The 27,500-nt window shown below is 41.1% G+C and overlaps 3 protein-coding genes across 7 annotated transcripts in view; 1 reads left to right on the plus strand and 2 right to left on the minus strand.

Annotated features, from left to right (window-relative positions):
- cux1a (cut-like homeobox 1a) overlaps window positions 1–27,500 on the plus strand; it is a 281,900-nt gene that overhangs the window by 120,258 nt on the left and 134,142 nt on the right. The gene's annotated exons all lie outside the window — the stretch shown is intronic.
- gemin5 (gem (nuclear organelle) associated protein 5) overlaps window positions 1–27,500 on the minus strand; it is an 851,612-nt gene that overhangs the window by 32,160 nt on the left and 791,952 nt on the right. The window lies entirely within an intron of this gene.
- LOC308089756 (uncharacterized protein) lies at window positions 12,949–18,572 on the minus strand. Its single transcript, XM_080434662.1, has 4 exons — window positions 18,551–18,572; window positions 13,618–14,631; window positions 13,174–13,329; window positions 12,949–13,086 (listed from the first exon to the last, which is right to left on the minus strand). Exons 2-4 carry the CDS (start codon window positions 14,617–14,619, stop codon window positions 12,964–12,966), a joined length of 1,281 nt encoding a protein of 426 aa, XP_080290788.1. The 5' UTR covers window positions 14,620–14,631; window positions 18,551–18,572; the 3' UTR covers window positions 12,949–12,963.

The raw sequence follows: 27,500 nt of genomic DNA on the forward strand, positions 1-27,500 counted from the left end.
GTGTGTGTGTGGAAGTGGGTGGGGGGGGTCCTTAAATTACCTTCATTTGTATAACCTTAACTGGCTTAACGTCAGTCCAACTTAAAGTGGGTCTTTTGTTTTTGTGATTGAGGACGTCTGGGCCCTAAAACTTTTTACCCAGAAGCCCTCATTCTCAGAGCCCCGGCATCTCAAGAACAAACTATACTGTAGTGTTATAGTGTAAAGTCAACGCGCACACAGCAAAAAATCTGGAGTGCTCATTTAAATGAATGAGTGCATCTCACTGTACACACACTCACACGCACACTCGCACACACACACACACACACACACACACGCTCGCCCTTCACTTTGAAATCAGTGCGCCTGGCTGCGTCGCAGGTTTCTCTCCTGAAGCCACGGCTAAAAATAGTGCGTCGATCGCCCCGCTGCCAGCCTTGCATCCTCCTGCTCAGCACTACTAATGGCAACAGAAAAGTTGATGCTTTTCCCCCCTCCTTTATACTTTTTCCCCTTGTTCTCCTCTATCACCCTCATGCTCTCTCTCTCTCTCTCTCTCTCTCTCTCTCTCTCTCTCTCTCTCTCTCTCTCTCTCTCTCTCTCTCTCTCTCTCTCTCTCTCTCTCTCTCTCTCTCTCTCTCTCTCTCTCTCTCTCTCTCTCTCTCTCTCTCTCTCTCCTGGGAGCGGGGTAGACAGTGTTCAGTGGAGGTGGTGATTGATCATGCCGTCTGCCGGGGTGGGCGGGCGGAGGAAAGGGGTCCCCAAGTCCCCTATCGGCCCTCCATTGTCTCTCCACCGCGAGGGCCGGACCCCCGGTGCCTTCTGCTGCCGGGCATTGGTCTGGGAGAGGGCTGGATATAGTGTGTGTGTGTGTGGGTGGGTGGGTGTGTGGGTGTGTGTGCTTGTATTATTATACTTGTGAGGGCCAAATGTCCCCGCAAGTACAGTATAGTAGAATTTGAGTAGATATTTGTGAGCAAAATTTGACAAGGGTTTTTAAAGGGTTTTAGGTTGACAATTGGGAAAAGATTTAGGTTGGGTTTAGGGTTCGGGTTAGGCATTTAGAGTTTAGGTTTAACCCATTTAGACCGGGAACCCCTTTTTGTAACATTAGCGGTTACATTATTATGCATAACATTATAATAGTTTTGAATCAGTTATGCCTGATTAATACTTAGCTGCACATCGGTGTTGCACACCGAAACAATCTTTGGCTTTAGGGTTAAAATGGCAAAAATTGCTGCCCTAAAACAGAGGTCTTCAACAGGGGGTCCGGGACCTCTAGGGGGTCCTCAGAGTTACTACAGGGGGTCCACCAAAACTTTGTGTGAAAGGATTTGTTTTTTTTACATTAACCACTTGAACCCTAGCATCCCTATTCTGAGGAGAACTTTAGCCAAAAATAGCAGATCTACAAGCTCACAACGCCTCGCAGCGTGAGGCGTTGTGAGCTTGTAGATCTGCTATTTTTGGCAAAGAGGTGTTTGGTGTAGAGGGGAAAAAGAGCAGACCAAGTTAAAAAAATAGATTAATCTGAAACACAATGTTATACAATATCTGTTTCAGCTCTCTCTCGGCTAGGGGGTCCTTGGCCTGAAAAACGTTGAAGACCCCTGCACTAAAACATTGATGTCCTCATAAGTATAGTAAAAACAAATGGTGTGCATGCATGTGGGGGAGGGGGGGGGGGGCTGCATGGCGGGGATGGGGTGGTTTGGGACTATGGGACTATGGGACTATGGGAGAAATCTGACCTCATTCCCAGACAAGCATCCTATAGGGGGGGGGGAAGCCCAGTAGGTGGTGGGGTGGGTGGTGCTGGGTGAGGGGTGGAGGTGGTGGGTGGGTGTCGGGGGGGGGGGGGGGGGTCTCCGTTGAACCCTTCAGTCAACCTTTCACTCACTGCAGAACGCAGGTGCGCCTTCTCCTTAAAACATGTGAAAACATTCAACGTTGTTTCGCCAAGTGCAATATTCAAGTGCATGCGAATGGAGCAGGGGGGGGGGGGCTTCATGGTGGAAGAAGGGGCCCCTCCTCCTCCTCCTCCTCCTCCTCTGGGGTGTCTGGCCCCTAATAGCCTCTGACCTTTGACCCCACTGCAGCGCAGAAAGGGGCCGGCCCCCCCTAATTGTGAGCGAGACGGGTCTGTGTCTGCAGACGGAGGAGAAAGGGCGAGAGTGTGTTTTGCAGGCGACTTGGGGGGGAGGGGCGGAGCTAGGGGAGGTGAAAGCCGGTGTCGGATAATTATAAAATGATTGGCTCCGTGTCAGGGGTCCCTGCTCCAGTCATGTTGATGTGGAGGGGTGGGGGGGAGGGGCTTGGTTTTTTTAGTGTTGGGAATTTAACGATTCCCAGATTAACGGTCCGATTCCTTAACGGTTAACGATTCCTATGGGGGTGGGGGGGGTGGGGGGGGTTCCAAATGGACCCTTACAGGTCTGTAACTCTGAGGGTGTACAAATGGAACCAAATGGACCCTTACAGGTCTGTAACTCTGAGGGTGTACAAATGGAACCAAATGGACCCTTACAGGTCTGTAACTCTGAGGGTGTACAAATGGGACCAAATGGACCCTTACAGGTCTGTAACTCTGAGAGTGTACAAATGGAACCAAATGGACCCTTACAGGTCTGTAACTCTGAGAGTGTACAAATGGAACCAAATGGACCCTTACAGGTCTGTATCATAACTCTGTCTATCATAACTCTGAGAGTTATGATAGTGTGATAAAAAACTGTTCCGGAAACGGTACAATGTTGGATCCGTTTCCTCTGGTTTGTACTTTTCTGGGGAAATGTGTGTGTGTGAATCGGTGAGTTTCATATTGATGAACATTACATTCAAAATGTAGTGTAAAATACACCGGATTTAGCAAGAGTGCTAATTTCCATCCGTAGTCCCCATACAGAAAACAAGCAACCTTACAAAAAGCACATATAAACATTATAAAGGGGTACAAGTGTATCACTTAATTCATTAATCACGATCGAGGGAAACGTCAGAAATAATGGTGATATTGATCTGAAGTCATATCGCCCACCCCTAGGTGAGTTGAACTTGCATTAAGACGGTGGTGTATTCAACGTCATGCAGGCATAATGTCCACTATATATACAGTAATTTACCCCACAATGATGATACCGATTAAGTTGTCTCCCACACAAAATATGACATGCTTTATAACACACTATGTGCAACCTAGCACTGAACGCTCATGAAAACATAATCTCCGCCTCCCGGCCTTCTTTCGGCCTGGCGGAGATTATGAATGAATTCATGTAATGTTACCAAAAAGGGTTGAAATTTGGGACGTGTTTCGCTCAGCGGTTAGTATAAGTGAGTATCTTTAGAGTATCTTTTCTTTTTATTTGATAATAGAGGAATTAATTATGCAAGGTTGAATTCATTCTTGCATATTAATTTGACATGTGCGAAAGAAATGGGTGAATTACCAGGATAATTAATGCAGTCACAGCGTCCACTGGTTTCCGACGTTCCTGTAAGTCTGAGGAAATATAAAGCCATATGGTGAGGGCGCAGGTTAGTGCGCACGGCATGTGTGTGTATGTGCGTGCGTACACACATGTAAAGTAAATCGTCTCTGTCGGGTGGAAACCTCATAATGTCCAAAACTGTTCAGGATGAAATTCAAAAGCATCAAAAGTCGCAGATCTACAAGCTCGAAACGCGTCGCTTCGCGCCGCGTTTCGAGCTTGTAGATCTGCAACTTTTGATGCTTTTGTGTGACGCTGTAGTGTGATCAAGTAAGGCGTTAATTTACAAAAAAAACACAAAAACGCAGTGAATCTGATCCAATAAAATGTAATTTTCTGCTCTTAATGGAACTGTTGTTTTAAAGGATTGTGAAGGCCGAGCAGCTCAGTGGAAGCACATCTAACATCAGGGTCAGGACATTGCAAATATAAATGATTATATAATAAAGTGGTTTCGAAAACCTTTTCATGTCAAGGACGACCCCCAAATACAAAATGTAGGAACGTTACGCCTTACAGGCGGACACACCCCTAGTATTGGAGACATGCGTGGCTTGTCGAGATATCTACTGCAGTTTTATAAGCACAACGTTTGTGAGAAAAATGATAATTTTCGAGGTAGAGAACTAGGTGGTTCTCAAACGTTTTAAAGGAGTAGTTCACCTAAAAAAATCTCCCTGGTAGGAGACTCAAATGCAGGTCATTCGAGTCTCCTACCGGAGAGACCGCCGGTCATCAAATTATTGGCTTAGGAATGCGATAAAAACAACAAAAAAAACTCCATGAATTCATGCTTCATGGGGTGTGCAATTGATAGAAAGTAAGTCATTTTTTGCGCAAACTACTCCTTTAATTTCAATGAGAGTGTAAAAATGGAACCAAAATGTCAAACCACTTGAGAGCCATTGATCTCTAGGTAATGTAATATAACTTGACAGACTTCCACTGACTGAATTAATTCAATTACCTCGTCGCTCAGCTGATAATCAGCGGACAATGAGCCACTCTGACCTACTTACTTACTTACCAGGCAGACATTAAAGCGTGTTGCCCCTAGATTTCATCAGAATCAGCATCAATTTCATTGTAAAGCATCACAGGTTCACAGGCGTAAAGAAGAAGTGGGTGAAATGCGTTTTTTTTGTGCAAAGCTCCAGAAAAGAAAAAGGGGGACAGAGAGAGAGAGAAGGGAGAGCAATGAGAACAAACATGGTTAAACAGGTCAACCGAAATATAACTGAGATATCTACTGTACATACAGTATATTGTTGCTGTCGGGGCAGAAACCTCTTAATCTCCATATTATAACTTTGTGTGTTTTTTCCTAAATAAACGCCCTATTTGATCATACTACAGCGTTACACAAAAGTATCAAACGTAGCAGATCTGCAAGCTCGAAACGCGGCAGTGGTGCTCAAACGTTTTCATGTCAAGGACTCATAGTGCGGCACTCGGTGCCGCACTATGAGCTTGTATATCTGCTATTTTTGAATAGCCAAAGTGTAAAATAATGCTTTTCAGCTTGAATCAAAAAATGACACAGATGCGTTCCAGGTCTCAAAGGGTTAAGCATGTGCGTGCCGTGCATGCGTACCATGCGTACTTGTGCATGTGCGTGGCTGGCTGGCTGGCTGATGACAATGCATGAAACTCACATTAGACTCAGGTCAGAGGAACCATGCACATGGGTTACCATCGGCGTTTCATGGATAAACCACTTTTACAGACAGAACTCTGCGAGCACAGGAAAGGTGTTCTCATCATCATTATTAGTCTTATTACTTTTGTTAAAAATGTAACACAACGTCGGCAGGACAGGAAGAGAGTGTCAAGGTGAAGCAGACGCTGGAAAGATGAATAAAAACGTAGCTTTGTTTCATGGGACACGCACGCACGCTTGTGCATGTGTGCGTGCGCACACATGCTTTTTGGGTGAAAAAGCCGAAGGGCCGGCATTTGGCATTTGGCCCTCACAAGTACGCACACACACACACGCACGCACACACACACACACACACACACACACACACACACACACACACACACACACACACACACACACACACACACACACACACACACACACACACACACACACACACACACACACACACACACACACACACACACACACACACACACAATGAAAGGCTGGGGTCCTCAGAGCAGCCAGAGTTAGACAGAGCCTGAGGAGAAAGGCTTGTCAGTGTTGAATAATTCACGCCAGCAGCTTCACGACCAAACACAGCCGACCCAGCCTCACCTATCACTGCACAAAGCTGCTTTTACTGTGTGTGTGTCTGTGTGTCTGTGTGTGTGTGTGTGTGTGTGTGTGTGTGTGTGTGTGTGTGTGTGTGTGTGTGTGTGTGTGTGTGTGTGTGTGTGTGTGTGTGTGTGTGTGTGTGTGTGTGTGTGTGTGTTTTGTATTACTATATGTGAGGGCTAAAATGTCCCCACTAGTGTTGTAGAATTTGAGAAATAGAGTCCTGGTCCTAACAAGAGAAATATGTATATATTTTTCTTTCAATTGTATTTGGGGAGTTAGGTTTCACAATTAGGAAAATATTCAGGTTAGGATTAGACATTTAGAGGTTAGCTTTAGGGGTTGTCTTTGGAGTTATGCCTGATTTATAATTAGTTACTGTACGTGTAATTCACACGTCAACATTCTTTGGTGTGCAACTAATTCAGCCTTTAGGTTTAGGGTTAAAAATGTCAAATAAATAAATACATGTAAAATTGTTCTAAAATTTGAATGTCATATGTACTATACATATACAGTAATACAAACGTGTATGTGTGCGTGCGTGCGTACGTACGTGTGTCTGTGTGTGTGCGCGTGTAAGGCATGCTGGCATTAAACTCACCAAGCGTCAACTGTGTGGTTGTTAGAAGGGTGTTCTTAGCTAAAAGGCCACCTTCTCTCTCAGTCACTGGTCTGTGTATACGTGACAAACCCTGTCCCTGCAGAAGGGACAGCCATGACACCTGCTAATGACATTGGCTGTGTTTACATGTGTCACTGGAATACTGACTCATATCCTTGTTTTCATCTTATTTGGGATGTTCGGTGCTTTTCCATAGACCACAATGCCTAGCAACAGTACACAGTAAATTCATCATTGTTCATTTAACTCTGTGAGGATACAAACGTAACCAAATGGGGTCCAAATCACTGTAAAAATTGAGGCTTTGGATCAAAGTAAAAAAATTGCTTCAACTTGTTACAAGTAATTATTTTACTTTTTCTCAACTTGAAAATTACCCTTCTCCAAAGCTAATATATTCAATTAGTTTAAATTAAATAAGTTATTACAACCAATGAATATTTTTTATTATAATTAAATCAATTTTTTTAATTAAAGCAATGTATTCTTTTTACATGAATTAGTTTTTTCACTTTGGTTTAAGCTTATATCTTAAGTTACCGTAAGTTAAGAAACTCCTTCCAACCAATGAATATTTTTAATTTGAACCAAACCATAAATTCTCTTTGAATGAACCTGTATTTTCACTTTTATTTAAGCTTATATTTTAAGTAACTACAAAGCAAAATTATGTATAAAACAAAGTAATTTTTTCTCTTTAACAAAACCTAATGCGTTTGTTTCAACCTGTTACAAGTAAACTAATTACTTTACTCCAAGTTTAAAAATACACTTGAAATTACGAAGAGACACAAATTTATATTCAACATTTATTATGGCGTCTTCCCGAGTACAAATCTGTAAAATCAGACCTATTTTAACAAATTTAACATACAATATCAGTGATAAAACAGTGATAAAACACATTTCAAGGAAAACATTCAAAATTGTCATGAGGTCCAGGCAAGGTATTTTACACCTTCACAAATTGCCTGACAACATGACTGCCGGACCATTTTGAACACATCTTTGGCAATTTGCTAGCTGCCAATGGAATGTTACCTCTTCCTTAAAAATAGCAGAGCCTTAAGGCTATATTAGACTAACCCAGTCTGTCTCACAATCAGTCAGTCAGTAATCCTATCAGTCTGTACTCTGTAACAGTATATGTAAGGCTCTGCTAAATCATCAATATACAAGATCAATGAAATGGCAGTCTCAGAAAATATTGGGGGGGAAAAAAGCTTGTAAACAGGGACTGAAACCAAAAAATACTGTAGCTTCCTGCAAGAAGTCATAAACAGCCACACCAGAGACAAGAAAATCATGCTCCAACTTAACACATTTGTTGTATGTACAGTATATAGCAACATACATAATGTTTGAAGTTTTTCAGAAAACTTTGGTCAGGATTTAGAAGGCGTTTTTAGAATTGGACTTAGGTCAAATGCATGGGTTAAATAAAACTGAGGCAAATTTACACAATAGAACAGGACACATCTTCAACATTTTGCATTTCATGGACAGAAGCACTTGACTCATCATCTGAAATATTCTCCTGCAATTCATTGCTTGAATCTTGAGGGAAACTCTGAGCAATGCCAGGCTTTAAATTAAAAAGCAACAACAGCATGTGCCATTTCTTCCTTCAGAAGATCAATTTAAAGAGTGGAAACATTTTTAACTTCCAGAGTGCGTGTTAGGAAACTGCACAAGTGCAATTCATGTGCCATATGAAACTGATGCCTCTGTGCCAATGATAGGAGCACATTTTTGTAACAGTTTGTGTGCCGCACAACCCTTTTGAAGAAGCTATGTTTCGCCTCGAATCTCATTGTCCATAGAGCAACCAGGGGACTAAATTTATAGAAGATGCCTTGTGGTTTCTGGACTTCTGAGTCCTGAAGGCTCCATAAAGATTTGTCTTATATGGGCACCCTTGAAAAATACATGTAACAGTTTCAAAATTTAGCAGATGCTGTCCAATGTTACGCAAATAGTCTTTCAACGTTGTGCTTTGTTTGTATGCACACAAAAGGCATGTAAAAGTTGTCAGTTCAGCCTTTTCAGTGGCAAGTTGAGGGTGGCTCCTTGACAAATGACTCTTAAGGGCATTCCAGGTCTTAAACGAACAAGGGCAGGTTACATATGTGCATGGGTAGGCATGACGACGTCCAAAATGTCCATGATCGATTCTGTAATGCTTGAGAAGCTATCTATCAAAGTTGTGCTTGTTTGTATTCACACAAAAGGCATGTCATTCTTTTACAAATAAAAACAAATTCAGGGACAGAATGTTTTAACCCATTTAGACCGGAGGTCGATTCTAATAGTGCCTTCTAAAAACAACATCAGGGGGGAAACCAGTTGTAACATTGAAGTAAGACAGCTTATCTGATATTACACAAACATCTCTCACACCATAATGATTTTCCAACTTATTTTGTCTGATAGCCTCAAGATGAGCACCATGAATTGCTTCTGTTCTCCGACAGAATGTTCCTGATAACACTTCTGTAGTCTGAAATTCGGCCTTCTCTGCTGTACAAAATCTGCACGGATAGGTGAAGTTTTCTGAAAAACTAGCTTTAAAAAAAAAAAAAAGTATGTTGCTATATACTGTACATAGCAACAACCCCAAAAGGGGTTCCTGTCCTGAAAAGTATAGTTAGAAATAGGGGTTCACGCCCCCTAAATGGGTTAAACGAAGTGTGTGTGAGATTAGTAAGGCTCACAATTAATCTGGCTCCAAGTAAATCGTTTACACAAGTCCTTGCAAGGTTCTGTACCCTTTGGACATCTTTTTGCTCTCTGTCCATTTAAAATCTAAAGAACATAAAATCTGTCCCATTTTGGCTGAGGTTTTACAGGTTGGCTCAAATGCTCCATCTCTATCCATACAATTCTTTTACAAAAAAATAAAAAAAAATAGGGACAATGTTTTAAACAGAATGTGTGATTTATAAGGCTCACATTAACCTTTCTCCAAGTAAAGATGTGATTTATAAGGCTCACATTAACCTTTCTCCAAGTAAAGATGTGATTTCTAAGGCTCACATTAACCTTTCTCCAAGTAAAGATGTGATTTCTAAGGCTCACAATCAACCTTTCTCCAAGTAAAGATGTGATTTATAAGGCTATAAAAGCATCAAGCTTTCTGATAATAAATACTGGTTTCTCTTGGAGAACAATCATCTGAATTATTTCACCAAACTCTGGCATACCAGAAAACTCCCCAATTGCAATAATCATGCCATCCCTGTAGTTGAGGCCTTCATAGGTTACATCTTTGGCCATACACAAAATATCCACATTTACACAGGTTCACTGACAGGCACTCTGTTTCCAATCAAAAGAGGTAAAAACCTCAGCAGGCTCCAGTTTTCATGGGCATTACCTCCTATTGTTTTCCTTTTGGAAAATGTGAGGGGTACTGTGTGGGGACTATTTGTTTTGTCATTCAATTTGAAAGGAAAGTTTTGAATTGCCTCATTGAAGTCGACCAATTTCAAATATTTTTTAGATATTAACACAGTCAAGCACAATGCTATCTCTCTAGGTACAATTCCCTCAAAGAGGTCGTGCATAACATCAGGGGGGAAACCAGTTGTAACATTGAAGTAAGACAGCTTATCTGATATTACACAAACATCTCTCACACCATAATGAGTTTCCAACTTATTTTGTCTGATAGCCTCAAGATGAGCACCATGAATTGAACATTGAACATAGAATAAAATCTAAAGAACATAACATCTGTCCCATTTTGGCTGAGGTTTTACAGGTTGGCTCAAATGCTCCATCTCTATCCATACAATTCTTTTACAAATAAAAAAAAAAAAATAGGGACAATGTTTTAAACAGAATGTGTGATTTATAAGGCTCACATTAACCTTTCTCCAAGTAAAGATGTGATTTATAAGGCTCACATTAACCTTTCTCCAAGTAAAGATGTGATTTCTAAGGCTCACATTAACCTTTCTCCAAGTAAAGATGTGATTTCTAAGGCTCACAATCAACCTTTCTCCAAGTAAAGATGTGATTTATAAGGCTCACATTAACCTTTCTCCAAGTAAAGATGTGATTTCTAAGGCTCACAATCAACCTTTCTCCAAGTAAAGATGTGATTTCTAAGGCTCACATTAACCTTTCTCCAAGTAAAGATGTGATTTCTAAGGCTCACATTAACCTTTCTCCAAGTAAAGAGTTTACACAAGATCTTGCAGCTTTGCAGATCTGTACCCTTTTTGACATCTTTTTGCGCTCCATGTCCATGAGGCTCTGTTAAAATCTAAAGAACATAAAATCTGTCCCATTTTGGCTGAGGTTTTACCGGTTGGCTCAAATGCTTCATCTCTATCCATACAATTCTTTTACAAATAAAACAAAATTTAGGGACAATGTCTTAAACAGAATGTGTGATTTGTAAGGCTCACAATTAACCTTTCTCCAAGTAAAGATGTGATTTATAAGGCTCACACTTAACCTTGCTCCAAGTAAAGAGTTTACACAAGATCTTGCAGCTTTGCTGCAAGGATCTGTACCCTTTTTGACATCTTTCTGCGCTCCATGTCCATGAGGCTCTGTTAAAATCTAAAGAACATAAAATCTGTCACATTTTGGCTGAGGTTTTACCGGTTGGCTCAAATGCTTCATCTCTATCCATACAATTCTTTTACAAATAAAACAAAATTTAGGGACAATGTCTTAAACAGAATGTGTGATTTGTAAGGCTCACAATTAACCTTTCTCCAAGTAAAGATGTGATTTATAAGGCTCACACTTAACCTTGCTCCAAGTAAAGAGTTTACACAAGATCTTGCAGCTTTGCTGCAAGGATCTGTACCCTTTTTGACATCTTTCTGCGCTCCATGTCCATGAGGCTCTGTTAAAATCTAAAGAACATAAAATCTGTCACATTTTGGCTGAGGTTTTACCGGTTGGCTCAAATGCTTCATCTCTATCCATACAATTCTTTTACAAATAAAACAAAATTTAGGGACAATGTCTTAAAAAGAATGTGTGATTTGTAAGGCTCACAATTAACCTTTCTCCAAGTAAAGATGTGATTTATAAGGCTCACACTTAACCTTGCTCCAAGTAAAGAGTTTACACAAGATCTTGCAGCTTTGCTGCAAGGTTCTGTACCCTTTTTGACATCTTTTTGCGCTCTATGTCCATGATGATTTTCTGAAAGGCCTCAAAACTAAACTTGAGCCCTTCCGGATACTTTAAGTCCAGGGCATAGATAAGGCCAAACAGCATGGCACAGGCAGAAGCAACTGAGGACAGGCCACTGAGTACCTCAACACCATCAATAATGATGCCAATTTCCACCGGTTCGCTGAGAGGACCTTGATTTTCACGCAGGACAAACACCCCCATGGTGGTGTTCGCAAGCTCCGTCTCAGCCTCATCTTTCTGGACAACCTGAAGACAGACAGACAAGGAGGGAGAAAGAGAGAACATTAGCATTTTTCAGTTAGATAGACAAGACTGAGACGCACCTGTTCTTTCAGATAGACGGACAAGACTGACAGACTCACCTGTTCTCTCAGATAGACAGACAAGACTGACAGACTCACCTGTTCTTTCAGATAGACGGACAAGACTGACAGACTCACCTGTTCTCTCAGATAGACAGACAAGACTGACAGACTCACCTGTTCTCTCAGATAGACAGACAAGACTGACAGACTCACCTGTTCTTTCAGATAGACGGACAAGACTGACAGACTCACCTGTTCTCTCAGATAGACAGACAAGACTGACAGACTCACCTGTTCTTTCAGATAGACGGACAAGACTGACAGACTCACCTGTTCTCTCAGATAGACAGACAAGACTGACAGACTCACCTGTTCTCTCAGATAGACAGACAAGACTGACAGACTCACCTGTTCTTTCAGATAGACGGACAAGACTGACAGACTCACCTGTTCTCTCAGATAGACGGACAAGACTGACAGACTCACCTGTTCTCTCAGATAGACGGACAAGACTGACAGACTCACCTGTTCTCTCAGATAGACAGACAAGACTGACAGACTCACCTGTTCTCTCAGATAGACAGACAAGACTGACAGACTCACCTGTTCTCTCAGATATATAGACAAGACTGACAGACTCACCTGTTCTCTCAGATAGACGGACAAGACTGACAGACTCACCTGTTCTCTCAGATAGACGGACAAGACTGACAGACTCACCTGTTCTCTCAGATAGACGGACAAGACTGACAGACTCACCTGTTCTCTCAGATAGACAGACAAGACTGACAGACTCACCTGTTCTCTCAGATAGACAGACAAGACTGACAGACTCACCTGTTCTCTCAGATATATAGACAAGACTGACAGACTCACCTGTTCTCTCAGATAGACGGACAAGACTGACAGACTCACCTGTTCTCTCAGATAGACGGACAAGACTGACAGACTCACCTGTTCTCTCAGATAGACGGACAAGACTGACAGACTCACCTGTTCTCTCAGATAGACGGACAAGACTGACAGACTCACCTGTTCTCTCAGATAGATAGACTAGACTGACAGACTCACCTGTTCTTTCAGATAGATAGCATAGCAATTAAAGTGACAATCTAACCGGTCTAAACTGGGTTAAAAGATGGCAGTACTTAATTGCCTTACCAGGAACTCTTTGATCAGGCAGCTCACATCTTCACCCAGGTACATGATGAGGCACTTGAGGAGACACTCTCTTCGGACGTTTATTTCCATACTCTAGAACAGATGTTTGAAAACATTTAATACCTTTAAATACAACTTAACATTACCGACCTAATGAAATCAAATTATCCACATGCATACCTGATCCATAACTTGAAGTGTATCCTTTGTTTTTTCACGGATAGCTCCTCCTTTGCTCCGGATAATCTGAAGCAGATCACCGCTCTGTTTATCCAGAGATGCCATAAATCTTGCTTGGAGCGGGACTGTGGTGATGCGCTGGAATTCTGCACCTACCTGAAATATACAACAGATTTCATATTAGATATATGAAGGCAGGCAGGTAGGGGTAGGAGAGAAATGCAGGTGGTGAGGTAGAGACAGCTAGGGAGAGAGGGATGACAGAGGGACACGGGTGGGAGAGAGGAGTAGGCAGGGATGTCGAGAGCAAGGGAAACAGGAGCGGGTGATGGATTGAAAGACAGCAGCAGGCAGTTCTTCTGAGACAAGTAGTGTCACAGCAAAACCAGAGCACACCACACACATGACACAGATATACATAAGTTACAATAAGTCAGCCAGTACCTCCTCTTCTCCAAATAGTGCTGGCCATCGCTCCTGCAGCACTTCCACCCTGGGCTGTTTATCCACTATTTCTTGTCTCCGTAGGGCAAACGTCTTGGCCATTTTTCCTCTGATGATCCTGTCATTGTTCCTTTTCTTCACCTCCTTCAGAAGTGCCTGGCGCTCCATTTCAAGTTGCTCTGCCGTCTCACCAACTGGAAAGGATGGCATATGGTTGGCCTCACCACGTTTAGGACGTTTGATATTCTTTGCTGGATAGGCATCACCTGGAGCCTTGTTCTTCATGGAATTGACAGCAAACTCTGGGCATCCAAGCCCCTTCAGAAGGGTGCGGAAGTTATTCACCTTATCTGATATTCTCACTCTCCACCCATAGGCACCGTTGAATGACCCCGGCTCTTTCAAGCAGGGGTGCTTGTTGACCAGTGCCTGTGCAACTTCAGCTAAGTCTTCTTTGACGGTGTAAGATTTATACTTGTAGACGGTGTCACATATCTTCTGAAGAATGTCTTGTTTCATCTTTGTAGTGACAATGAACCTTGTACCATCTGCCAGGTAAGCTGCATTCCCTCTCTCCAACTGCAGTTCAGTATCATAAGAAAAGACTGGAATGGGAAATACTCTTGGCCATTGTTCAGTTCTTGAGGAAACGGAGTCAGGCGAGGAAAGGAGTATCGTATCGTCAGTCTCAGTAGAACAAGTGGACAAACGTTCATTATGACACTGGGCCAATTCAGTCGTTGGGGCTGCACCTTCATCAGGCAATGAGATTACTTTTATAGTACCAAGATTCTCAAGGTCTCCAGTATTTGTCAAAGTTAAAAATACACCAAATTCTTTGTCCTGGTATTGAAGCCTGAAGTTCCCTCTTATTCCACAAGTGTCCCTGACATTAACAAGAAGCTCCTCCATTGTTTCTGGAATCCCGTCTGGCAGAATCAACTTCCTTCTATCCTCATCACTCAATTGAACCAGCAGCTTTGCAGTCTTGTTTTGGGCCATGGTCAACAGATTCTGAGTTGGAGAAAAAGTGAATACAATTAGTAATATTACGGATAACTATTCATTCATACATTGAGTGTTTGTTCAGTAACAGGGGTCTCCTCATCTCTCCAGTAAACAGAAAATACGTTCTCAAGTCAAGATAACAATTTACCCAATCAGGAAAATAACTAATACAGGACACATGATAAACAAGTGAAATTAGCAGTGAAACACATTTCAAACTGGAACACAAGTTGATAAATGAGCTTTGTGGTGCTCTCATGATTAGATGACATTTGTAACCCTAACCCACCTGAAAATGTATTCTCTGGTTATTTAAGAGCTGGATGGAGACCATTGTTATTGATATACACTCATAACAATGATTAATATCAAAAAAATAAAATGATATATATATATACACACTTTAAAATAAGTGTTAAATAGCTACTGTGATAGTATTCAATGCAATAATGTGTTTGTTCAGTAACAGGGGTCTCCCTCTCTTTCCAGCTCGGTAAAAAAGAAAACATTCAGGCTGGAATACCAACTTTATCCAATCAAGAGAAAGAACTCAGGATAAAAAAGCGAAATTGGACATGAAACTATACAACTGAAGTTAAATTATCTTTATGGGATTCTCTCTCCTGATTGGATAAAATTGGTATCCAAGCCATGAAACTTTGATCACAATATGTAATAGTAATAATAACCTTAAACATGTATGTATCGCTTTGGAACCACCATGCGAATCCCTCCAACAGTGTAGCAAGCCAGTGGGTATGGGTCTTTAAGATTCTGGTGTTCAACCAGTTCAATAGCCCTAGTACAGGCTGTGGTCAGGATAAAGGCTCTGAAATGTTCAGTGTACCAAGCATCAAGCTTTCTGATAATAAATACTGGTTTCTCTTGGAGAACAATCATCTGAATTATTTCACCAAACTCTGGCATACCAGAAAACTCCCCAATTGCAATAATCATGCCATCCCTGTAGTTGAGGCCTTCATAGGTTACATCTTTGGCCATACACAAAATATCCACATTTAGGTTCTTCTGCCTCACAGCATGTGCTATTTCTTCCTTCAGAAGATCAATTGAAAGAGTGGAAACATTTTTAACTTCCAGAGTGCGTGTTAGGAAACTGCACAAGTGCAATTCATGTGCCATATGAAACTGATGCCTCTGTGCCAATGATAGGAGCACATTTTTGTAACAGTTTGTGTGCCGCACAACCCTTTTGAAGAAGCTATGTTTCGCCTCGAATCTCATTGTCCATAGAGCAACCAGGGGACCAAACTGCTCTATTAGCTCAGGATAATGCTCCAAATAGTGGTGTTTGGGCAAAAGTTTGATGTGAGGGAAAACCTCTTGGTACCTTACCCTATGTTCAGATATCTTAAACTGCAGATAAGCTATAGATTCTTGGGTGTGAACAGGTGCGACGACAAGGTCTACAATGTCTTTCAAGTCATTTAGAATTCCCCAGGCAGGTTCACTGACAGGCACTCTGTTTCCAATCAAAAGAGGTAAAAACCTCAGCAGGCTCCAGTTTTCATGGGCATTACCTCCTATTGTTTTCCTTTTGGAAAATGTGAGGGGTACTGTGTGGGGACTATTTGTTTTGTCATTCCATTTGAAAGGAAAGTTTTGAATTGCCTCATTCAAGTCGACCAATTTCAAATATTTTTTAGATATTAACACAGTCAAGCACAATGCTATCTCTCTAGGTACAATTCCCTCAAAGAGGTCGTGCATAACATCAGGGGGGAAACCAGTTGTAACATTGAAGTAAGACAGCTTATCTGATATTACACAAACATCTCTCACACCATAATGAGTTTCCAAATTATTTTGTCTGATAGCCTCAAGATGAGCACCATGAATTGCTTCTGTTCTCCGACAGAATGTTCCTGATGACACTTCTGTAGTCTGAAATTCTGCCTTCATTCCTGTACAAAATCTGCACGGATAGGTTCCTGTGAAACCCTCCACAAATCCTGCAATGCCATGTGCACCAAGGTTGTCTGCAACAATACATTGAACAGTGCCCTTTATCGTCCTTCCCAGTTTTGAGATGAAAACACCATGCTTCTCCAAGGTGACAAGGTCATCTAACAAAGGCTCCAACACTTTTTCATAACGATAATCCTTAACATCCTTGCTATTAATCAAGGCACATAAATTTATGGCAGACAGGGATGAGTTGGAGCCTGGAGGTAAATTACCTAAAGTCCAATAAACTCCACATACTTTGTGTTTCTTCCTTGATGTGCCAATAGGATTACATATTTCAAAATCATCAATATACAAGATCAATGAAATGGCAGTCTCAGAAAATATTGCATTCTGTTGGCAATTGAGAGAATCAAAAAAGCTTGTGTATTTTAGTTGATCACCTGCTATGTAATTTGATTTCAAATTGATTGCTTTGTCAAGTATTGAGTCGCAATTAAGAATCTGCTGCAAAGATTTAAGTATGGGAACATACTGAAATGATCGTTTCTCTTTACGGTCAAGCACATACTCTATGGGTTCTACAACACCAAAATTAGTTTTGTAATATGCCTTCCGTTTCCACACAGTGGAGAGGAGACCTCCAATTGCTGTTGGAATGGGATGTGACTCGCAGAGAACAGAAGCCAATTCCTGCACAATAGCTGCATCAACCTGGCAATTATGTTTCTGCAATAGCAGGGTTATTTTTTGATAGGCAACAGGGACTGAAACCGTAGTTAACAAATACTGTAGCTCCTGCAAGAGGTCATTAACAGCCACACCAGAGACCAAAAAAACATTCTCCAATTTCAATAAAACTGAGGCAAATTTACGCTCTATAGAACGGGACACATCTTCAACATTTTGCGTTTCATGGGCAGAGGCATTTGACTCATCGTCTGAAATATTCTCCTGCAATTCATTGCTAACAATTGAATCTTGAGAGGGATGACTAGGGTCTGGCCTTAAACTCTGAGCAATGCCAGGCTTTAAATCATTTATAGAAGATTCCTTGTGTTTTCGGGACTTATGAGTCCTGAAGGCTCCATAAATATTTGTCTTATATGGGCATCCTTGAAAAATACATTCAACTGTTTCAAATTTTTGCAGATGCTGTCCAATGTGGTGCAAATAGTCTTTCAAAGTTGTGCTTTGTTTGTATGCACACAAAAGGCATGTAAAAGTTGTCAGTTCAGCCTTTTCAGTGGCAAGTTGAGGGTGGCTCCTTGACAAATGACTCTTAAGGGCATTCCAGGTCTTAAACGAACAAGGGCAGGTTAAATATGTGCATGGGTAGGGATGACGACGTCCAAAATGTCCGTGATCAATTCTGTAATGCTTGAGAAGCTCTGACCTTCTTGATTTTGTAATATCACAGTCTTTGCATTTCCACATTAGTTAACTTACTGAAAAAGAGGGTGGGGTGGGGGGGGACAAAGTAACCAACATGGACAGTTAAGTGATGATACTGAAATAACCAAATACCAAATAAATATCAAAACAACTCTACTATACCAGCTGACCTTCAACCGAATATTTTGCAACTGTTGAAGTAGGTAGGCAGGAGACACAAAGGAGACTCTTTGTGTCTCCTACAGAAACCATTGCCAGTCATCAAATTATTGGCTTAGGAATGTGACAAAAACAAAATCCATGGAATTGAATTCAAGTTTCCATGGGGTGACTAATCGATATTAAAAAAGTATTTTTGGGGGTGAACTATCCCTTTAATGCTTGCAGCACTAAAATGAGATCTGCATGGATCCAAGTGTATGGATTCTTTACTTGCTCATAAAATGTATCTCAATCCAGCACCTTCCCATACGGTTTAATCTGAAACACGTTATATATTATGATATTACCTTGGCTTGAAAAACAAAGACCCCTGCTTTAAAACCTAGACTTCACCATGAGAAATGGTGAAAATAAGATTGATAAGATTCAAATTACTTACCAAAATCACAACACAGCAGCAGTCACAGTATCTGTCATCAGAGTGTCTAGGGGCCCAGAGTGTCTGCAGGCCCAGTGTGTCTGCAGAGAGAAAAGGAGTCATTTTAGATTTCTTTGGCTATTCAAAAATAGCAGATGTACAAACTTTTTTTGTTTACTTGGTCTGCTCTTTTTTCCCCTCTACACCTATACCTCTTTGCCAAAAATAGCCGATCTACAAGCTCACAACGCCTCGCAGCGCGAGGTGTTGTGAGCTTGTAGATCTGCTACTTTTGGCTAAAGTTCTCCTCAGAAAAAGGGATGCTAAAGTTCAAGTGGTTACGGTAAAACAAATATTACACAAAGATTTGGCGGACCCCCTGAAGCAACTCTAAGGACCCCCTAGGGGTCCCAGACCTCCTGTTGAAGACCCCTGCATTATAGAATATGATATTACGTGGCTTGAAAAACATAAGACCCCTGCTTTAAAACCTAGACTTTACCATGACAAATGGTGAAAATAGCTGTATTACAAGCATCTACCAGCTCACAACGCATCACACTGTACATCTGCCATTTAAAAAAAAACTAGACTTGATTTAAGTTCTATAAGATTCAAATTACTTACCAGAATCACAACACAGCAGCAGTCACAGTATCTGTCATCAGAGTGTCTAGGGGCCCAGAGTGTCTGCAGGCCCAGTGTGTCTGCAGAGAGAAAAGGAGTCATTTTAGATTTCTTTGGCTATTCAAAAATAGCAGATGTACAAACTTTTTTTGTTTACTTGGTCTGCTCTTTTTTCCCCTCTACACCTATACCTCTTTGCCAAAAATAGCCGATCTACAAGCTCACAACGCCTCGCAGCGCGAGGTGTTGTGAGCTTGTAGATCTGCTACTTTTGGCTAAAGTTCTCCTCAGAAAAAGGAATGCTAAAGTTCAAGTGGTTACGGTAAAACAAATATTACACAAAGATTTGGCGGACCCCCTGAAGCAACTCTAAGGACCCCCTAGGGGTCCCAGACCTCCTGTTGAAGACCCCTGCATTATAGAATATGATATTACGTGGCTTGAAAAACATAAGACCCCTGCTTTAAAACCTAGACTTTACCATGACAAATGGTGAAAATAGCTGTATTACAAGCATCTACCAGCTCACAACGCATCACACTGTACATCTGCCATTTAAAAAAAAAACTAGACTTGATTTAAGTTCTATAAGATTCAAATTACTTACCAGAATCACAACACAGCAGCAGTCACAGTATCTGTCATCAGAGTGTCTAGGGGCCCAGAGTGTCTGCAGGCCCAGTGTGTCTGCAGAGAGAAAAGGAGTCATTTTAGATTTCTTTGGCTATTCAAAAATAGCAGATGTACAAACTTTTTTTGTTTACTTGGTCTGCTCTTTTTTCCCCTCTACACCTATACCTCTTTGCCAAAAATAGCCGATCTACAAGCTCACAACGCCTCGCAGCGCGAGGTGTTGTGAGCTTGTAGATCTGCTACTTTTGGCTAAAGTTCTCCTCAGAAAAAGGAATGCTAAAGTTCAAGTGGTTACGGTAAAACAAATATTACACAAAGATTTGGCGGACCCCCTGAAGCAACTCTAAGGACCCCCTAGGGGTCCCAGACCTCCTGTTGAAGACCCCTGCATTATAGAATATGATATTACGTGGCTTGAAAAACATAAGACCCCTGCTTTAAAACCTAGACTTTACCATGACAAATGGTGAAAATAGCTGTATTACAAGCATCTACCAGCTCACAACGCATCACACTGTACATCTGCCATTTAAAACTTGATTTAAGTTCTATAAGATTCAAATTACTTACCAGAATCACAACACAGCAGCAGTCACAGTATCTGTCAGTGTCTAGGGGCCCAGAGTGTCTGCAGGCCCAGTGTGTCTGCAGAGAGAAAAGGTGTCATTTCCAACTCAGGGGAACCAAATGTAATCAATTATACCAAATTATGATGAGATTAAACAAATCTAAAGCAGCATTCATGTATTTGTCACAACCAAAATCAGAAGTTTAACACTTTAAGCCCTACAGACTACTTCATTACAAACAGCTGATCTACAAGCATATATATGCTCAAAACGCACTGTAGATCTACAATTAAAAAAAAAAGTTGGATGAAAAATAGCCATCTACAAGCACACACGGTGTGACAGTTTCACATTGTATAACGTTTTAACTTGTTACAGCCGTGGGGTAAGCAATTAGGACATTCAGATTAATCCATAAATACCATGCATTTGTCATAATATAACTTATATAGGGCTAAAAGAGCCGATTTACAAGCTCATAGCTCAACCAACAACAAGTAGAAGTTCGAGCAAAAATAGCCTGGCGTCTATTTAACTTTTAATGCATGCCATCCGGTCTAGAGCCCGCCTACTCAAGAACTGTATCCGGCCATTTACACACAGCAAAACACACATACATGCATGCACACGTTCCGTTTCCGACGACGTTAATAGACCGGAAATGTAATCTGGCCGAGCGCGGTTTATTTTAGCCCTGAAACATGACTGATGACAGTCATGGCGCAACTTGTTCCTGGTTTTTGAGATTTCTACATTTACAACCCGTACATCTACATAAATGTTCAGATTTCAAATATAAAGTGTTTACCCCACGGCCACGGATGTAAAAAGTTAAAACGCCCGGGTATAAGTAACCGTATCTTCCGTATTGTTCAAGAAAAAACATTTTAATCCAATCGACGGCCATTTTCTCATAGAGTTATAATGTATCAGGGTGCAGTACATCTTCCAACCGATAGGGTCGCGTAGTTGAAAGCATATGAAGGAAATTGAGAAAATGGCCACCAATCGGATTAAAATGCTTTTTATTGAACATTACGGAAGATACGGGTACTTAGACCCACCCGTTTTAACTTATAAACTCTGTGGCCGTGGGGTCAGCACTTTATATTTGAGATATGAACGTTTATGTAGATGTACTGGAACAAGTAGCACCATGACGCTTGTGAACCACCAGCGTGAACCATGGCTACCGTTCATTCAAAGTTATAACGAAGCACTGATCAAAACTACACAAAACTATCGCAACACATAAGTTACGACCCAACTCGCGTTTCATTTTTCACACCACTAAACTAATCATTTACTCACAAGTTTACAACAGGCACCGTGTTACACGCGGGAATTATGTAGCTCTCAAGCTAGCTAGCCACACCAATGCACTTATAGGCTAGCGTTAGCATTGTCCACAATGTGTAATTTTCGAACAAACGCAACCTTAAAAGACAGCGGTTGGTCATTTTAAACATATAAAAATGATTTTAATAACACACTGGATCATATTTTCACATTTCTTACCGTGGTTTGTGAAGATATTTCTCCTCAATGCGGTGCAGTGTCCAGGCTCAACGCAAGTGCGCACGAGAAATCAAGATGGCGGATATTACAAACAAATGAAACCTAATATTTGATGACGTCATTATCACGTGACCGCAAGGGGACGCAAAAAAATCTCTCTGATGTTAAGTTATAAAATTACTTTGAACCAAAAGAACACAGATTTACGTTGAATAAACCTGACTATATTAGGTTACAACAATGATTGACAGAAAAGTAATTTTAGTAAGTCAGATCAAGCAGAAAAAACTATTAACATGAAGGGTTGACCAACTTCACTTTTTTCAGTGATGGAGCCGTATATTTGGACCATTTGTTACATTTGTACACTGATTCTCTGAGTTACAAATAGATAGTAGTAGTATCTTCTTTAGTATTACATTAAGAATACATCGCAAGAAGATGTTGCTCCCCAAAAAGGTGACAGAAACTAAAAGGAAATCATTTAAATACATCCTTCCTGATATGATGGAAATTCACGGAATGCTACAAAACATGAAGGAATACTACAAAACGACGGGGAAAAAAGCACAACAATTATTTCACCCATTGCTTTACACCAGTAAACTCTGATGTGACACAATAAATCTGATTCTGATATTTGATTAAATTAACATTTTTTGTGAAGTAATTGAAGGAGTTTGCGGTCACTTTTTTTAAAGAATGAGAAACAGGTCAGTGCTACAGTGGAACCTGCTTAACGTTGCTGTCTCCATATTTTAACTTGTTGTGTTTTTTCATAAATTAACGCCCTACTAAGGCCTACTTGATCATACTACAGCGTCACACAAAAGCATCTTTGAGCTTTTAGCCCATTGAGGCCTGAGGTTCCGATTCTGCAAAATGTCTTCTAAATCTAAAACGGTTTTCTGAAACATTCTATATCAGTGGTTTTCAAACTTTTTCATGTCAAGGACCCCCAAAATGATATGTATTTGGCCGCCGACCGCCATCTCAAAATGTTTTGTTCCAGGGACCCCCAGAAGCAAAGATTTGAGTTAATGTTTGCTTTAAAAGAATAAACTTTTTCAGGATTTTTCAAAAATAGCAGATCTACAAGCTCATAGCGCGGCACTCCGTGCCGCGCTATGAGCTTGTATATCTGCTATTTTTGAATAGCTAAAGTGTAAAATAATGCTTTTTAGCTCAAATGAAAAAGTGACACAGATGCGTTCCAGGTCTTAATGGGTTAGATCTGCTACTTTTGCTATTTTTTTCATTTGAACCCTGAAAGGTAACGGTTTTGGACATTATGAGGTTTCCACCTGGACAGAGACCATGTAGTAATATAACATACAGGCGTTGTTATGGAGAGATGCTAGGCACCCAAACCACTGAATGAGAAAAGCGTGTCTGTCCCCACAGAGAGGAGGAGGAGGAGGAGGAGGAGGGTGGGGATGCAACCTGCTAATGACATTTGCTGTGTTTACATGCAACACACACACACAGTCTCTGGAACACTGACTCATGGCCTATAGTTAGCGTCTGATTTGGGATACGCTGTTTATGTGTGGAGCCTTGGCACAGTTTTTTTTTTAGGATACCGTGTCCCTGTTTCTATGTGCCTACAGTACCAACGAACCCATTGTCTAATCATCTTGTCGTGTACAAATGCTAGGCTACATACTGTATGCACAGCAGCCATTATTGGAAAGAAATTGGGCCTTTTTCTTATACTTCCTTCACAGGTGTTTCCAATGACACTAATGAAGGCTCTGTTCCATTCTGGTCATGGTTCCTTGAGGGGGTTCCAAATGACGCCTTACAGGTGTGTAACTCTGAGAGTGTACAAATGGACCCTTGCGGGTCCATTTGGTTCCATTTGTACACTCTCAGAGTTATGATACTGTGATAAAACCGGTTCCGGAAAAGGTTCCAAATGTGATATGGAACCGATTCCCGTTCCTTAATGTTGGATCCGGTTCCTCCCGTTCCGTATCCCAACCCTACCCTAGCAACCCAGCTAGTTGCTGGCTTCAGTGGTGATCTTCTTGAACCTTATTATGCCAATTCATTTCACAATTCCGTTCAGGTGCCATTCAGCTCTTAGCAGACGTTGGGGAAAGCGAGCAATGGGCCCTCCGTTGAATTTCCATGCTCATTTTTGTCTTAACTCTGAGTAACCCAAGACTGAAACAGGATAACGTGTTAACATTTACTTCACCTTTTAGCCTATTGTGATTGTGAGTGTTCTATTTTCTTTCTCCCTCGACCCCAATCCCACCGCCATTTCCGTTACCTTTATTAACCCCCTTTCTGTCTGGAAAAAAACTGAAACATACACACACACACACACACACACACACACACACACACACACACACACACACACACACACACACACTGCCTTCTCAGTAAAGGGGGCAAAACTCTAGAAGGTCTAAAACTGGAGACTGATTGCAATGTGTTTAACAGAGGCCTCAAATTACAGTTAAAATCTAATCAACAGTGCGCACATGAATAGATTCGTTATTGGATTGATTATGTTGCTTTTGTTTCACAAAATGTATTGTCTGCTTTTGATTATAATTATTGTGAGTGTTTGATTGGGTTTTAGATTAGTGTTTCTATTTAGAAAAAGGCTCCTGTGGACAGGTGTTGAAAATTAGCACGCGTCCTATAACACTCAAACAATGCTTCTGGTTTGTCCAATGTGATTGGCTCTATATGCACTGCAGCCATATTGGAAATCATTTGGGCCTCTCTCTTACTTCCCTCACAGGTCTTACCAATTATACGAATTAAAGCTCTGTTCCGTTTGGTCTAGCACAGTGGTTCTGTGTGTACAAATGGAACCAAATGGACCCGTAAGGGTCCATTTGGTTTCATTTGTACACTCTCAGAGTTACACACCCGTAAAGGGTCATTTGGAACCCCCTCAAGGAACCATGAGGGGTACACGGACCCCACTTTGAGACCCACTGGTTTGACCAGAATGGAACAGAGCCTTCATTAGCATCATTGGTAACACCTGTGTAGGAAGTACAAGGAAAAGGCCCAATTTCTCTCCAATATGGATGCTTTGCTTGTAGCCTATCGCGATGTCCATTGTCAAATAAAATAACCATAAACATGAACCTCTGAGGGTTCTTCCTGTGTGTCCCAGAATCAGCCGCTGGCTCGCTGCCCTGAGACGACACGCGCCATGGGTGGCCGAGGAGGAGGAGGAGAGGAGAGGGGAGGGAGTGGGAGGTCTGGAGGGGCAGATGAGGAGGCAGACATTATGCATGTGAAGTGAGGAGAGCCATGAGCCCGTTATCATTTTCGCCTCGCTAAAAAGAGGCAGGGTTGACAGGAAGGACGAATGTGACTCACGTTGGCGGTGGCCAAGGACGCCGTGGTGGCGTTGGGACTCGGGTAGCTGTGACGGCGGCAGCCGCCACAGCCACACGGTGACAAGGTGACACTGTGTTTAGAGAAGGCGCTAAAACGACCTGGCCAACGCCCATGCCGGTGTATAGACTGGACAGCAAAACAAACAATGGTAATTTAACTGAGAAAATGGACCCATATGCAGTTACATTGAGGTGTAAAGGCTTACAAAAACTATACAGTACATTATTAAAAAAAAAAAAAAAAATGTATGTGAAATAGTCACTTACACAGTAAATTCCTTATAGTGCCAATGTTTCCATTTGTAACTCTGAGAGTATACAAATGGAACTATATTCTCAGATATACAGACCCATTGAGGTTCATTTGGTTACTAACTATCAAATAATTTAGCTGGGGACCCCCTGGAACCCCCCCAGAGACCCCTGGTTGAGAAGCAGTGGTTTATATATCCAGGGGGTCCCCAGCAAAAGTGGTTAATGTAGCATCACAATCATTTTAAACAACCATTTATACGTTGGCTGGCTATTAAAAAATAGCAGATCTACAAGCTCACAGTGACGTGCTGTGAGCTTATACATCTGCTATTTAAAAAAAAATATATATAAAATGTTTGGAAACCTTTTTTTTTGTTTCTTCTTTTTACATAAATCTTCTCTTCTGGGGGTCCCTGGCACAAAATAATGATAGCAGATAGGGAGGTCCATGGCCAAATACATATCAATTTGGGGGTCCTTGACCTTTGAGAACTAGTGGTTTCTATGACAGTGAAGTGTCTGGGTGAGGTGGCATGGTGCTGTGACACCACGGTCACATGGCCGGGACGACACAAAGGAAAATGTTAACAAGTGGAAAACAGGAGAACTGTGAAGTTCACTTCCACACATAACAGACATCTGTGTGTCGCATCTACTTCAGTCTGAGTGGAGACTGTCAGCGGGTTTAGGTGTTTTTTTCTTTTATTTTATTTTCCGTCTATTTCTGTCGCTCTGGTAGAGCTTTGTGATGTCCTTTTAAACCATTAACCCATTAAGACCTGAGGCGATTCTTAAAAATCATTTCTAGATCCTAACAGTTTTTTGGAAAAAAAATCAAAACATTTTTTTTTCAAAAATAGCAGATATACAAGCTCATAGCGTGGCACTCGGTGCGCTTGTATATCTGCTATTTTTGAATAGCCAAAGAAACCTAAAGTGACACCGATGCGTTCCAGGTCTAAATGGGTTAAACCATTAAGACCGGGAAGGTGTCATTTTTAGATTTCTTTGGCTATTCAAAAATAGCAGATCTATAAGCTTGTAGATCTACTATTTTTTTTAAACATTATTTTTTTTACCAATGTTGCTAAGCAAAGATTTGAGTTAAATAAGTGTATATATATATTCAAAGATTTACCAAAATTTACCAAAAGATTTTTCAAAAAAAATAGCAGATCTACAAGCTCAGGATATGAGCTTGTAGATCTGCTATTTTTGAATAGCCAAAGAAATTTAAAATCACACAGATGCGTTCCCGGTCTTAATGTGTCAAAAGAAATAGGGCCATGTGATATGGACAAAATCAATCACAATACACCTCTATCAATACCGTGATGATAATATTATACTGTGATGATGACATTTTTAGTTGTTTATTTACTTTAAATAGCAGCAACATCGCAGGACTGTTATAGATATATATAAGCTTATAGATCGGCAAGCTGAAAAAAAACTGAAAATGTTTAGTACAAAGTGCAAAATTAGGGCATAACTGCTTAAAAGCAAGTAAAGACAACACTTATGTTATATCACAATATCACAGTATGATATCCCGAATCCCAGATGATGTCTAGTTTCATATCACGATATATATCGTCCGGCCACACACATTCCATGCCAGAGTTTAATATCATAATGTACTCACCACTGCCAGCGATTTATTGTTTTTTTCACCTCGCCACAGACCTCGCTAAATACCTTATGATCGCGCGTTCAACTGTTTGTAGACACACAGGGTAGTTGTGTGAGTGGCCCAGAGAAGACATTTTCAATCGGCGACATTCCATTTTGCAGTAGTCGCAGTTTCTAAAAAACGTTTTAAACAGCGTTCAGCGCGGAGAAAAACGACACCGAGATAATGGCGATTTAGCGGAAGCTTTAGAGCGGCGGCGGTTGGGAACGAAAATCTTTGATTGACATTAATTTCCGTTTCCGGGTGTGCTACAATGAAATGTGTCACTGCGAGAGAGAGCGCTACAATGAAATGTGTCACTG

This window comes from Gymnoscopelus braueri, assembly GCF_963280865.1.
Source record: "Gymnoscopelus braueri genome assembly, chromosome: 8".
Lineage (NCBI taxonomy): Eukaryota > Metazoa > Chordata > Actinopteri > Myctophiformes > Myctophidae > Gymnoscopelus > Gymnoscopelus braueri.

What these genes read in the sequence shown, in the direction of transcription:
- LOC308089756 (XM_080434662.1), bottom strand. Translation starts at nt 14,619, where the DNA reads ATGGCCCAAAACAAGACTGCAAAGCTGCTGGTTCAATTGAGTGATGAG. An exon ending in CACTATTTGGAGAAGAGGAG is followed by an intron (nt 13,330 to 13,617) that starts GTACTGGCTGAC and finishes TGTATATTTCAG; the next exon opens with GTAGGTGCAGAATTCCAGCG. An exon ending in CACTTCAAGTTATGGATCAG is followed by an intron (nt 13,087 to 13,173) that starts GTATGCATGTGG and finishes CATCTGTTCTAG; the next exon opens with AGTATGGAAATAAACGTCCG.